Consider the following 15,468-nt stretch of genomic DNA (forward strand, 5'->3'; position numbering starts at 1 on the left):
GTAATACATCAGATGCTGTGTTTTTGGTGTTAAGTAATGTTGAATACTTTGTTTTGGTTCCTCAGAATACTATAGTCAAGGGTTTTTAAGACTGCCTAAAGGTTTTTGTAGGTTTAGCCAGGCTTAGGAGACCTTTAAAAGCAGCATCCTCGAAGTAGAGGTCATAACGCCAGGTAGAGTTGCAGTAGCTCGGAGTCCTCTGATGAACCTCACAGATACTCAACCCTCATCCAGTATTTTTTTTTCTAGTGCTGAGGTTGCCCCTTCAAGAGTTGAAAGACCATCGCTTTGAAATGGAGCGGTGAGCAGGAGGAGGAAGCTCTGCATTACCTGAAAATTTGACGCATGTCATGCGTAGAGAACAGAAGTTTTGGAGCACCCAGATCTTTGGTCACTCTTACCTGAAGAGTGCACCTGTGATGCTTTGCTTTGGCCATCTGCAGCAGCAGTTGTGTGCCAGAGTTGCTGTGGGCTGTGTCAGTAGCTCTCAGTGGGCTGTGCGACACGGGAATCGGGGCAAGGTTGAACGCTGCAGTGAGGAGAATGAGTCAGTGTCGTGTTGACTGACTGACTGACTGCCACATATAGACTGTCATTTCTGCTTTCCTCTTTTCTATCGCTAGTGGGCCAATCCTGTTTTAGCTCTTTATTCTTTTTGTTGCCTGGGGCAAATTTAAAAGCTCCGGTTCAAATAAGTACATTTTAAGAAAAGTACTGATGGAAGCTGTCGGTATTGTCATGACATTTGTTGACTTGTGGAGATAATTTTTTATTTTTATTTTTTTTGTAAGGTTTATATGTTTTGGTGTTGTGTGTGTGTGTGTGTTGCGATACTATATTTATACAACGGAAAACTTGCTTAATGAGGTTTGTGATCAAAACAAATAGATTAGGAACTGAAAAAAGTGGGCTCTCAGATGTGAGTAGTAGAGGGGCTGCTAGCTGGGGCTTACCAGTTCTAGTCTGTTGAACCAGATGATTTCAATATCCTGTGATATGCGCACGTGCAGGAAGGTCATTGTTTCAGCAGAGTAAACTATTGGGGACGTGTCTCATTTACAAATCTGGAAACAAGTTCAACTGTGATGTAAGACTATGAAATTCCAGTGTAGAGAACTGCTTTGCAAAGATTTCTACCAGGTCTAAATTTAGACATATGTTTGCAAAACGACTGTAGTATTTTGTAGTTGTTACAGCAGCCTTTGATCAAGACTGTGGCTTATTAGTCTAAAAGAAGCTTCCTTTGTATACTCAAATTTTCATTAATCTAAACGGAACAATTTCATTTGTTATGTAGATGTGTTCACTTTTATAAATCCCTGGAGGTTGTTTTCATGTGTAGGCAGCATCTGATCTGTGAAGTTTCACACACACTGAATCTCTTTTGCTGTGCAGAGCGTGAACTACTAGTTGTCTTAGAAATCCATGGGTTTGAATGAATGGGGAGCTACAGCAGAGGTAGGGCTCATCCTCACTGAGTTTGCTGCAGAACGTGGATCTCTTGCAGTCATGATTTAGGAAGCACTGAAGAACTGTATGTATGTATGTGCGTGATAGCCACAGCTTTTGTGAGATGATCTTCTGAAACGTTTCATGGAAAATGTTGGTTGTTTGTGGCTCGCAAAAGTGACCCTTCTTAGGGATCTCAAGCTGGATATTCTAAAATCGGGAATTGATTTTGGTGTTATGTTTTTTTGATGGAAAAACTGATATGTAACCTGACATGTCTTACTGTAATTCTCAAAGTATTCTGTGTATTTATTTTTACATTGTAGCTTGAAAAAATAAATTTGTAGAGTACGAATGTAAGAGATGGTAGGGAGCATCTCAAATTCCTGCATAGACATTTGATTTTCCCATACTTATCTAAACCACTTGTATGAGGTCAGGTAACTTTTTCACGTTTGCAGTGAATCCTTCGTTGTCTGTATTTTCCAACTGTGTGCATAACGAAACTATTAGCACCAACAGACTTAATATACTGCTCCTTCCCTTAGGTACCATGTAACTGAAAATTTAATGTACTAGAGAGAAGGATCCTTAGAGTAGTTTTTCATTTTGTGCTGTGTATGTCAATGATTCTTAAACAGATGGTAACAGAGGACTGTTGTAATGACTCTGACTATCACCCTATGAAATGAGCCTTTGTTCTTGCAGAAAATCAATACTAAAGATGGTGATTTAGCAGAAAACTCAGTGTGTTAGGATTCCTGAGGCACCTTTCTCACTTCAGCTTTGTTTTAAGGCTTCATTTTAAAAAGAAAATACTCTTGTTGCTATAGCGATAGGTTTGAAGATTTAAAGGCAGGTCAGGAACATTTCTCTCAGTGGAGCTGTAACAGCTGAGGAATGCTTCTGGACAGTTTGCAGCCGCGTTTCTTAGTGAGCTGCTGGGTGACGCTTGGGATACGAGGTGATGAGGGTTGTGTAAGAGCAGCTGTACGTTAGAATGGGTGGCTGCTGGTAGATGACCTTGGACAAAATGGACGTAAGTAACAAGTTTATATGAAAACAAGCAGTTTATGTAGCAGAAATAGTTGACTGAAATTACAATGATAGTTGTTGCATTAGAATACATTATGACCTTTTTTGTTATGCTTTTTTACTTTATCCTAGGTTTCATCTTCAAAACATTATTCAGTAACTTGTTTCTATATTTAGTCATTTGTTTTTACAAAAAAAATCCAGTTGTGTGTTTTTTTTAAATTCTTTTCCTGGGGAGGAAGAACAGGGAAAATAACTGCAAAAACTTTATTTTTTTGATATTATTTTTTATTATTCTTGGAGATGTCCTTGAAATGATACGATGATTGAAGCGTATGCCCTGAGATAACGTTAGTTAATGAGTTACTGTTGAAAGGAAGTACTTGTGTTTTTTCTATTGAGTTGTAATGAATCTTGATACAGAATTCATTTTTTAAAAACAAAGTTAGCAAGTGAGTTAATCTATTTGTACAGGATAGCTACAGCCTAATGTTGTGGGTTTTTTTTTTTCATGCATAGTTTGAAAAAGAAAAGGCAAGCCAAACAAAACACTGAGACTGTCTCTGCCAATTCCTCTGGATCTCCTGTTTCCAAAACTACTTCTGAGAAAGATGATGAAAGCAAAGCCATTTTGGAGCAAATCAGCTCTTCTGAAGACAACTGTAGATTTGCTGGGGAAAAGGAAACTGCTCCAGACAAAGAGAAGAAAAAGAAAAAATACAATCAACTGAAAGACATCAGGCGCACAGAACTTAAAAGATACTATAGTACTGGTGAGTTATGTTAATGCTACAATATTTTTGAAATATGTTTGTTTTGATATATGTTTGTTAATGTACTTCTTGCATATTCTGTGCTTTCCTTAAAAGGATGATTGCCTTTGAATTGTCTTAAAAACAGACAAAAAATATATAGTCCTATGTATCATCTGCTTCTGACTTTATCCTACCAATCCTTAAAAAAGGTATTTCTTGTTTCTCAGTTCAAAAACTCAGCGTTGTTACAGGCAACAGTTAAGTTCGGTATTTCAGACAAATTTGTTTTTTGATTCGTCTTTAATGTTTTATGGCATTGGAGCTCAGTTTTTTTGGAGGGTTGTTTGTTTTGCAAGTTGGTACGTACTGATTAAGATTTCAGTCTTAATTCATATTCAGTTTTGAATATCAGTGAATATATATATATATTTTTAAGTATTTAGCTTCTGCTTGCCTATTGAAGTGTGAACAAAAAAGTGAATAAACTACACGTTTTCAAGCAAGAGGTCGAAGGTCTTGTGTGCTGGAAAGTTTGGGGTTTTTTCCCAACTGTATCAGTACCTCAGCTAATCGTAAGCACCTTTATTAACTCAGTTCTTGCAAGCAATTCAAATGAAGTTAATTTTTTGCTTAAGTATCTGTGAGATGATTCGAATACAGACCTATTTGCAGTTCTAGATTATAATTTGTTAAATACTCTAAGTTATCTTAGATATGATTTATGAGATACTATTCTGTCCAAACTTTCTCTTTGTATTTTGTAAGGATAAACTCTTAAGAGAATGACTTTCATCTTCTAAGAAATCCTTTCTTAAAAGAAAAAAAATTGGCAAATGAATACTGTAGATATCATAGAAGCAGGCTTCTTTCCTGTTAAAACAGTGTGCATGAACAGCTAACTTCTGAGGAGGATTCCTCATTAGCAGAAGGAATTGAGTCAGCAGTAAAATGTTGTTATGCATTGACTGGCACATGCAGGCTAATCCACGTCTTAAGTTTCTCTCTCTTATGAGGCAATATATGCCTCACAAAAAAACAAATCTTAGAATAATATCTCCTAGCAGGCACAAGAGATTAGTAATTTATTGATCAGTGCATGATTTTTGGCAACTTTGAATCTAACAAGATCAGTAATTTAGAAACGAGAAGAAAACTTGCTTCTGTTTTCTCTCGAGTTCTGACCACAGTGTTCTTGAACAAAATCTTTAGAACAAGAACTGAAAGGATTGTATTAAGGAATGAATCTGTGAACTATTCCTGTTTTGTTAATATGCTAGTTTAAAAAAAAAAAAAAGTCACTAGGAGACATCAAAATTATAAACTCCTGCTGTACTGGTAGTAAAGTGCTTTTGCTAAAAGCAGCGATTTGTTACTGGTTTGTACCTAAAGGAATTCAGAGTTTCGTGGGGTAGTTGAATTTTATTTGTAGTATTTCAGTAGTTTTGTGAAATACGTGATGACGTTTGGGTTTTCCCTTGCAGAAGTGGAAGGGAAAGGGGGCGAGTGGCAGCCCAGACGTGTGCAAGTGCAGCGCATGGGATTGCCACCACTTCTCGCCTCCTGCCTGTCCCTGCAAGGCTCCGGCTCTGCCTTTTCCCTACATCGCTCTTACTGGAGAGTATTTCTGGGGCTTTCCAAGGGAAAAAATAAAGCACTCTAGGTTGTCTTCGCAGAGGGAGCCCGTGGTCTGTGATCCAACAATCGCTATTAAACAAACACGCTAATGTTTGTTTAGTAAGTATTGATATGTTTAGTGCTGACTGGACGTTGTTAGAGGGTGACTTGAAACGCTTGCAGCTGTCATGCAGATGTTTTGAGGCCTTTGGGTTCTGCCGTGCCTTAAGAAATCCAAGAATTTAATTCTGTTATGAAGCTGAACACAGACTTGACTGACACAATCCGCAGTGAAACCCTTTTGTTATTTAAATCCTGTTTTCAGTGGCTTCTAAATAAATGCTTTTACCCAACTGGATTGTCAAAATTGTGGAAGTGAAGGTTTAGAGAGAGAGAAGGAAAGTTCTTGATTGTGAAATGAGTTCCATAGGAAACATCTACCCATCATGCTATTAAAATGAAGTAATTTAGGTTGAAACAGTAGTCACCATAGTATTGCTTGGCATTTCTGCTGCAGCTGTGCCAACCAAAGTGATTACTACGCTTAGCCATTTCTTATTGCAGCTCTCTGGAAAGTTGCTACCTTCACTATATGGTGACTAAGCAGTTCCTGAAAGCTCTTCCTAAGCCCCTTGCAGCTTCTGTGACCTGGATTAGTTTAGACAGCCTGCACCTGCCTGTCGGAGAGGACAAAACCTCTCTGTGTCTCTGAGCTGAGTTGTGTACAAAGGTGTGAATTCGGCAGTTCCCTAGTGGAAGATATGTTAGCTGTATCGGTGAGAAGATGCTTACTGCCAAATCTGTAAAGGCTTTGTTTTTGAAATGTTGATATACCTCCACGTTGAAACTGGCTCAGAGAGATTTTCGATGCATAGACAGTGCACTGTCTTCGTTATTTAAAATTATAGGTATATATACATATAAAATTCTTCTGCGTGATTTCTTCCTGTGAGTTGTCCCTTTATTGACTTTTCTGAGATCTTTTGACTAAAATAATGTCCCCCTAATACTTATAGCTAACTATTTTTCTGGGTATGTTTGCACAGAGGCCTTTTTTTTTTTTTGCTTTCCAATTATTTAGCTTTGACTTAATGCCTAGAATTTTAAAAACATCTCCTATTGGAGTTACTAATGTTTTTCTAAAGGCTTTCTGCGCTTTGCTGAAATGCTTTCTTGTCCTAGTGAAAAGAAAAACGTGTTAGATGCAGCTACAGTCCTGTAGATTCTCATCTCTGTGTTAGTAGGATGATGCATACATAATTTATTTCATGGCTTAATGGAAGTTCTATCATAAGTGGCTTTGAGTCTAGAAAGGTCACATATGTCAGTCTAACAGAATGAAGACCTCTGTCCCCTGAATAATCTCCCTTTCATGTTTTGCAGGGTCACAAATCCTTCTTTATTTATTGTTATTAGAGAAACAGGGGAAGAACGTTACATCTCACTGTAATTTGTTCCTAACGCATCATGTCCGTTAGAAGCTTGTAAATCTGTTTGCCTGTATGAATTTGCAAATGCTGACAGTGACTTTCTTGCTCTTTCACTTTGAATGTCATTCTTTTCAATGAGTTTATGCAAGAGCTGATATTTTCTCTCAGAAGGATTTTGTTGACTCAGTAAATCCCCCTTCTCCAGTAGGATGATCATAATGCAGTTTCTGAAGGCTGTGGAGGGCTGGAGGCGGTAGTGCTCCCTTCCACATTTTGTGGAAAATAGTGGTTAAAAGACCTTTCTTTTTCTTTGAAGACGATGGATGTGCAGCTACGAAATGAAAAGCTGTTTGCCGAGTATGTGCAAAGTGCCATGTTGTGTTATTGTCTGCAGCCAGTGGGTGGCATCGCAGAACCAAGGAGGAAGGAAGAGTTTGTGCCCTTTGCCTCGTGCAGGAAGGAATCCTCCAGCATCTGTTTACCTGTACAAGATTATTCTGTACAACGTATCTTCTAGCATTGTGATGGCATCGTTAGAAGTATCTGAATAGTATGCAGTACTGCTCATATCTCTTGAGACACTGCTAAGTGTTTGAATAGATCCTGCTGCCAGAAGATTCCTCCAGTGTAACTTCATCTTTTCACAGAATCACGGAATGGTTGAGGTTGGAAGGGGCCTCTGGAGATCATCCAGTCCAACCCCCCTGCTCAAGCAGGGTCCTCTACAGCATATTTCCCAGGATCGCACCCAGGCGGGTTTTGAATATCTCCAGGGAAGGAGACTCCACTACCTCTCCGGGCAACCTGCTCCAGTGCTCTTTCACCCTCACAGGAAAGAAGTTTTTTCTCAGGTTCAGATGGAACTGCCTGTGGTTCAGTTTGTGCCCGTGCCTCTTGTCCTGTCACTGGGCACCACTGAAAATGGTCTGGCCCCGTCCTCTCCAACACCTTCCCTTCGGATACTTGTACACACTGATGAGATCGTCTCTCAGTCTTCTCTTCTCCAGGCTGAACAGGCCCAGCTCCCTCAGCCTTTCTTCATAGGAGAGATGAAGCACTTGCATTGTTCTCTTAGCACTTCTCTTACCGCTTGCACTGTTCTTCAGTGACTCTGTAATTCTGGAATAAACCTGTGGCATTCATTCTCCAGATGTGATCCTATAAGACATTGCTTTTCAGATTTTGCCCTTTTTTCTTGCTTAAAGCAATAGTGGCACAGATACTGCTTGTCCTTCTTTTCTGAGGACGAATGGGAATAACACTCCTTTCTTCTTAATTTTGCCTCATCTCTTGACCTATGAGGCAGTCAGCTTCTTAACTTAATCTTATTCTTTATGCTATTATTGCTGCAGTAATCTTCTTCCAGACTTCTGAGGGTGTATGTGTCCGGCACAGTGCAATGCTTGGTTGGGCACCCTGGCTGCTCTACTCAGTGCCCAGGATGCCATACTCTTCTTCGGATAAGATTTGACCTGCCTCTGAACTTGGCCGCTTCATTCAGATGCGCTTTGTGTGGAAAGTCCTGTTGGAAAATGTTGAATTGCTAAGCTTCAGTTTTTCTTGATTTTATCTTTTTCCCCTGATGTCTTCAAACGCTTCCGCAGACCCGAGGCTGAATTCCAGGAGCCCTGCCTGCCTTGCAGCTATAGCAGACTGGAGGCACCAATTTCTTGACGAGAGTCCACGTCTCTGGGATAGACCTGTTAGAGGGACTGTTGTGAGACTAGGAAACCAGGATTCCTGTCAGGATTTGCTAAGCAGGATGAGGATTATTATTTGTATTTGGCCGATGAAAACACTGAAATGTAAAAATCTGGCTTTCTAAAAACAGACAGTGGAAGAGCGGCGCAATTAGCGTTGAACACAGTCCTCTGAATATTGTGCAGGAATAAGTATATTGACAAAATAATGTGTCTTGCTGCCAGATGTGCTGAGTATCCCCAGATTCCAGTGGTTTCCCTTGAAATCACAAGCCATCGGCATGCGTGAGGAATTGGTCACCGTTAAAGTGAAGAATGTACCCTAGAGAAAAGTTTGCTTGAAGTAACTTGTCCCACATCACACAGATACTTTTGTCTTATTAGCTGAATCAAATGTAATTCACTAGCTTATCGTTCTGCTCTTTAAGTACAAAAACCAGCCATTTTCTTCAAGCAGTCCCCTATCTCATTCGCTGTACACTTCTCAAGCTCTGCAGCAGGTAAGGGGGGTGTGAGACCAAAAAAGCCTCCTTTTATTTCATCTCTGCGATTCTTGTCCTAAACACTGGGACAGGAGCCCTGAAGGGGAAAAATGCGCCCATGTAATGAGATAGGTATATTGTGTGTGAACAGGGGGTGCCAGCGTATCTCACATAAGCCAGAGGCAGAAAACAGTTTCCTTTTGGCTTGTGCTCCCTGATGTTACTTGGGCAAGAGGGGATTTGGAGGCAGGACAGCACATGTGCGGTTACCAAGCCCTGGAGCCTTCTGGTCAGCTGGCCAAGAACAAACGCTAGTAAATAAAACAGAGGATATTGCGATTTTCAGCAGTCATGATGCGGCCCTGATTGGCACAGAACCAACAGAGGCAGCTCCCTGATATCAGGAGCGCCTGCTGTCACGTTCGAAGTTAAAAGTTGCTTGTAAGGCAGTGAAAATCTGGAGAGAGCTTCAAGTAATAAAAAAGTGGGGCACGCTATGGAACCTGCTTTGCATAATAGTTTTTAATCCTTAGTTTATTTAGAAAATAAGCTTAATCTGAAGAAGAATTTTCATCTTGTATTGAGTTGAAAATTGAAACTTTCTTGTGCTAATGTGTCGTAATTTTCTCTTCTTTACCATCTGTTTCTAAATATGGTTATTCAACAGTAGGATGCAGCTGAAGACTTAATTAAGGTGCTGCTTTTAACCTGAAAAAGAAAAAATGCATTAAAGAAATGTATAGAGTTCTTGCTGGTAACTGGCTAATGCTGATCAGCCCTAATCACTGGAGGCTTGATTTGGCCACCCCTCTTCATACTGAAAGGTACTTTGTTGTAAGTAATCCAAATGATTTACTCACATACTTACAAACTGGACTTGCCCGTCTTTATTATAATAGTAAGAGGAACAGGATCTGAATATTCCCAAATTCTGAGACTGTGGTGTACCTTTATGTTTCAGTTTGGCTTCAGACAGCAAATATGGGATGAGGAGCACGTGTAGGGAGGGGTGAAAAGGGAAGAGTGAATTTTTCTTCCAAAATCAAGATCTCAGAACTAAAGCAGCAGAGGAAGTGATTATTTAATTGGCTGTAATTGCATGGAGAGAATAACAAGTGGGTTGGAATATCTTATTTATGGATGTTAACAGGATACAGTTGTTTTTGGGCTGCATGGGAAGCATCACGTAGTTGCTATATTAGCATCGTTTGCTGAAACCATTTAGAAAGGATGAGGTGGACAAGGGACTGTGGGGGTTATCAGTTTCAGATCACCTATTTTGGCATAAAGAACAAATGACCTTGAATCCCAGTGGATCGGTGTTAAGGTGTTACTATCTTAGTTTAAGGTGAGGTGTTAATTGATGTTTACTAGAAACTGTCAGACCATACAAGGAATGCCTACTCCGTGGACAGGAGAACTTGATCAGAACTGCAGATACCAGAAATAATACTGCTAGCAGTTAACTTCTGAAAATTTAAAATGAAAATATCGTAACATTTCTTGAGCTTCTGATGTGTGGAATCCTGTTTTAAGCTACATCTTGATGGATAAATTCCTGTTTAGTGCAGAACTAAGTAAAAGATGTAAATGAGTGAAACTTGTATTACATTGTATGTAATCCTTTTTTAGAATTACCTAACAACATACTGCAAGGTGCCTCAAAACCCGCAGTTAAGACCGAAGGCTGAGATGTTTTGAAGTCTGCTGTTAGATTGCAGTGTAATTTATATGATTTCATAAAACCAGATTGGAAACGTGATCATTGCTAATTGGCAAACCAATGAAAATTTGAAGTGAGAAGCTAGGGAACTGAAATGGGAATGTAAAGAAGAGAAAATGCAAACTCTATCCAGTAACATTAAGTGGTTTCTTAACTTTGTTATGAACAAAATAAAAACTAGAAACAATTTTAGCTCATTGTAGTGGTTTAATTTTCAATAGTTTTCTGTTTCTGGTCTGCATCTTGGAAGAAGGGAAGAAAGAGGAAAATAGATGATGTCTTCATATCCTCTAATGTGAATGTGTCCACTCAAACAATTAGAAATTATTAAAAAAAAAAAAAAAAAAAAGCTTAATAGGGTTTTTTGTGTGTGTGTTTTTCTTTTTTTACTGGCGATCTACTTTTCATGTAGGAGTTTTAAGAGTTGATTAAATACATTCGTGATCACTTTTTTTTTTTTTCCCAGAAAGCCTTAAAAAAAAGGTTAATACAAGATCTGATATTCCTTTCCTTAATTTTCAAGTAGTCAACCAAGGCCAAAGGAGTTGTATGGGACTCCTTAAGTTGTAACTTTTCTTGAGGAAAAAATCCAGAGCCTAAATTACCTGTGTATGTAGTTGAAATGTGAGCTTTAGCAGGCTAAGCAGGACAGGAGATGGAGAGAGACGAGTGTAGATTAGAAATCAGACATACCTTTTTAAGCGGTAGTAATTAATGAAGGGAGAAAATTATGAAGGGTTATAGTGGAATTTCCGTCACTGGGGCAAGATACCAGGTTTTAATAGATTTTTTTTTAAATTTATATTCTACCATAGCAGTTGCTCAGAGTAGGATTTTAGCATAGCGAAGTCTTGTGACCTTTTTGGCAAAGGTCAGACTAGAGCATGACGTGAGTGGTGTTTGATCAGCTAAAGCTAACCTCTGCTGAACAAATGATATTCGTTTTCGAGAGCTATCTGTTTACCTGGGGCCTGAATTTTCTAGAACAGTGAGCACTTACGTTGTTAATTATGTTTAAGTAGAGACACTTAATAACCCTGAAAATTGGCCCCTGGAGAAAGGGGGGAGAGTGATGGAACAACTGGACTCAGCACACAGAGATGCTATGGTGTGTGTGTGCGCAGGAGGAGCGAGGGAAGCTTGTTGGAAGAATAAATGAAGGTTTGTCATATTTCTGGCTGGGATAATGAAGGGAAATAGGTGTACATGGCTAGGGAGTGCTTTGCTTCCAGGATGCACTGGCTAGTCAGTGCACGCACAGCAAGTGTCACGAACGTCCGCCTGGGTATTTTTGACTTGACAGGGGACGTTGCTGGAAAAGCCAGACATATGGTGCCCTGTGAATGAGCTCCTTAAGGCTGCACAGGACCAGCAGAGCTGTTTGGCTTCCACTCGTCTGTGCTGTCATTCTGGGAGGACTAGTAAAACCTCACAGACTGGATCCTTCGCCCTCCTCCTCTCCCAGACCTCCAGGACCAGCACTGTGGGTGCCTGCAGAGCCATCACCCATGGTGCTGGGGTAGATGTTTGCGCCCGCCATGGTCGCTCCTTTGTCTTCCGTGGAGCCCAGGCACCTCTGTAGGGAACTCTGCCCGCAGAGAGGAGGCAGAACGTATGCTTTGTAGTTTACATTTATAAGGTGTTATTTTTTTAAAGGGAGGGATATCCTAACTGCTTCATGATCCAAGTACATAAGGAACATGTGAGGCTGTGTTTCGAATCATATTGTGAATGTTTTAGCATCCAAACATAGGCAGCTCCCTTGGCTTGTTCTCTGGGATTCTACATAGCTTAAGCCTGGTATCCCCAAGGCTTTAACTGCTCTTCTGAAACCACTTCCTGTATTTTGCTTGAAATACACTGCAGGAAATTAACCTATATACTGTGAAAAGTAGAACTGCTTGGACCTGTGTTTAAATAATAATGCAAGGTTAAGCTGGAAGATCTTTTTCTATTTCATAATGCTCTTGTTCCCAGCTTTCCAAGCTGACGTTTCCTAATGTCTCATCAGTCTGTCATGGTGTCTGTGATGTGACTCAGCAGACTGCACTTGGGATCAGTATCTTGTATAAGCTGAGTTGCTCTTTTCTACAACTCCCAAAGGTCTGTGTAATGAAGCTGTGCTGGCAGTCAGCAGTGTATCAAATGCTGATGTCATCTTTGTACACAAAACCAGGTATATATGTTTGTATATTTAGAGTCTTTCTGATTTTCTTGTATATTTTTAACTTATAATATCATCATTACCAACAAATAAACGACAGGATACAGCAGGCATTTTGAAGTGTTTTTGCCCCATATGTTTAAATGGCAGAGCCTTCACAGACAAGATGCTCTGTGTTCAAGAAGCGAAACAAATGAATAAAAACAGCATGTGTAATGTTAAGGTTTTTTTTGAAAGGTGTATATCTTTTGTGGTGCCTAAGTGTATGTTCCCTCAGCCCTGATCTGTTAGCAGATTAGTTTGCCTCACGTTGTGTATTGCATCCTGATTTTAGTAGATAATCAGTCAGAAATTGTATAGCAATAGTGTTGTGATGGATATATTTAGGTTCTGACGCTTAACTCAGTAAGTTCCCTGGGAAGCTCTCTGTCAGACCAGAGATGGGCAGCTTCTCTTCTACTCATCTGCAAAACCCTGCTATAACCTTCCTATACCCAAAGCCTTCCATAAAATCCCACTGAGCCTTTTTTTTTTACATCCCTACTTCCTGAAACAGTAGCTGCCCCCTTCCTTCCACCTCCATCTTTGTAGAAGAAACCTGGAACCAGCTCTGGCTGTAACAACATCCCTCCCAGGGTGCACTTTAATAAAGAGCTTGAGCCAGCCTAAGGCCACGCTGTTACTAAAAGAGCATCCTGCCCTTCCTCCTCCTCAGCCCAGCTGTGTTGTCCCACTACCTGCCTTTGCCTCAAGAGTCCACGACCTGAAAGCAGAGCTGTTTTTGCTAGGGTTGGTACATAGCGAACTCTGCCAGTGCAAAGCTGGTGGCGGAAAGGAAGGTTGGTGGAATTGCCTATTTGGCAGCAGCTTCATCACAGATAGATTTTTTTTTTTTTTTTTCCTTTAAAGCCACTTTTGAGGCTGCCTCCAAATCCAGCACTGCTATAGAGTGCTTGTTAAGTTTCTTCTTGGAGAAGAGCTGTACAGAGTCATACACATTAAGCCTTTGATTGCCAGGGTATGCGTGTTGAAAAAATTAAAGGTATGAAAAGATAGATTCTAAGCATTATTTAGTCTTAAAAGCCTATCTGGTGTTTTTGTTAACAACAGCAGCAACAAGCTTGCAAGCTGAAATTGGGTTTAGAGATTTTTGTTGAAAGAGATGTGCGCCAAGAGTGTTTCCTAAGGAAGATCTTTGCGTTTTCTCATTCCTTCTTCTCCATTTTGTTTCTAAACTTGAATGAAAACCAGGAGAGCCCTGAGAACCTTTCCTTCCTATATCTGTTGTTTTTTTTTTTTTTTGCACTAACTGAAAACAGGATGTAGAATTTGCATAAGAATTGGTTTCCTGACCACATAGATATCAATTGTCTGAAGAGCCAGTCAAGCATGTGACAGAAAATGAGAAAGTCCTTCTGCATCTGATCTAGGGATAATTGTAGTTCTCTTCTTGCAGTTCCCAGTAACACAGCCTGTTTCTGTAATGTATTCAAATCAATCTTTATGTGTCACCTACATGGTTTTGGTCTAGTTTATGAGTTGATACCACAGACACCTTGCGAGGAGTATACATCTTGCAGGTGACCAGTTTAGCCAGAAAACTTTTTCACATGCTGTTGATAATGAGAAAAATGGTATCCCAGGGGGCCCACTATCCAAGGCAGCACTTAACAGAGTCTTTATTGCTGTCTTTAATAAACTGAAAATGTGGATTTTTATTTTATGCATGCAGTAGAACTGTTAATCAAGTAATTTGTTCAATTTTTTCATGTAATTCACCTTTCTAGTTTTTGGGGTGTAGAATTCTCTGATAGTGGTCTTTAAGTGTGTGATTACTGTTGCAATCTGATAAGATGGCTAAAACCCTCTACTGACTGATATTTCTGGCAAAGCACAAGATTCATCTTGTCTTGCAACTCCATCTGGCAGCTCATTCAAGAGGACCTTTCATGCTACACAAATACAAAAGGAGAGCGAGAGGTTTTAGAGGTAAACTCAAACAGAAGGGGTCTTGGGGCAGATTGAATGATCTTGAACTAGGAATTGGAAGAAGTGAGAAGAGAAGATGTGAACAGGTTTTAATGTAAAGTCGACATTTCTTTAATGTTAGTAAAGCCAAACTGTGGAAGGGAAGGAGGTTTCTTGATGCCAAGCTTATCGTTGTGTTATGCAAACTGATGTTTCTGTGGAAGGTTGGTTTAGTGTTGGTTTGTGTAACACCAGTCTGACTAGTGGAGGACTAGAACAGACTGGTGCCAAACGGTGCTGAGCATATAATAATGCAGTTTCAGAGGTTCCTGCCATGTACATACCGCATGTGTACCCAGCAAATTTGTAGAAGCTTGTGCTAAAGTTTCTATTGCTGCATCTTTGCTTTGGCTGTTATCTGTGCTTCTGAAGTTAAAGATAGCTCTTGTGTACGTGTACACTCTGTAATCACTTTCCTGATAGCTGTGGACCTCATGGCCAGTAGCTATTTAATCTGCCCTTAGGTGGTAGACATCCATTGCTCGCAGGCTGTCCTTTGTGTGGCTTGTTGATAATGTTTGCTCTGAAGGAGGGTAAAGCATCGCGCTGAAGATGTGGTATTTGGCAGCTGAGTACAGTTAATCTAAAGTGACAGTGTCGACACTGAGTAGGACTTTGGTCTGCCTTGTGGATAGCTCAGGTGAGCAACACGCTCCAAAGTCCATCTTACAGTGGCTGTCAGTACCCGGTGAGGTAACAGAGGGGAAAGACAGTTGTTAGGGGCAAATGGAAACTAGGTCAGCGTGTGGGAACAAGCGCATCTCATGGAAACTATGATCACTTCCTATTGTTACAATAACGTCGATATTTTGCTGTGGCTATCCAGGGCCTGAATAAATATATGATTGCAAGTACTTCCACAGTAGATCTAATTGTATCACGTAAACGCAACAGGAGGAACCACTAGCAAACATTTTTTCCATCCCAAATTTTCTGTGAATTTCCTTTTGAATGTTTTTGTCGCACCTAAAGCTTTATGTAACAAGATCTCGTTTTGTTTCACTGCTGCTTTATCTAGATGCAGGAGTGCACAGTAGTGGGTTGGAAGGCTGACATTATGATTTATGTTTGCATCCAGACAGTATCAG

The 15,468-nt window shown here is 40.1% G+C and overlaps 1 protein-coding gene across 26 annotated transcripts in view; it reads left to right on the top strand.

Annotated features, from left to right (window-relative positions):
• NCOA7 (nuclear receptor coactivator 7) overlaps positions 1-15,468 on the top strand; it is a 102,824-nt gene that overhangs the window by 43,633 nt on the left and 43,723 nt on the right. For all 26 annotated transcript variants that reach the window (XM_009682870.2, XM_009682874.2, XM_068938191.1 and 23 more), the window contains one exon: positions 3,004-3,257. In XM_009682870.2, coding sequence (XP_009681165.2) covers positions 3,004-3,257 — 254 coding nt within the window. The remainder of the gene's footprint in view (positions 1-3,003; positions 3,258-15,468) is intronic.

The sequence above is a fragment of the Struthio camelus genome, chromosome 3 (genome assembly GCF_040807025.1).
Source record: "Struthio camelus isolate bStrCam1 chromosome 3, bStrCam1.hap1, whole genome shotgun sequence".
In the NCBI taxonomy this organism is placed as follows: Eukaryota; Metazoa; Chordata; class Aves; order Struthioniformes; family Struthionidae; genus Struthio; species Struthio camelus.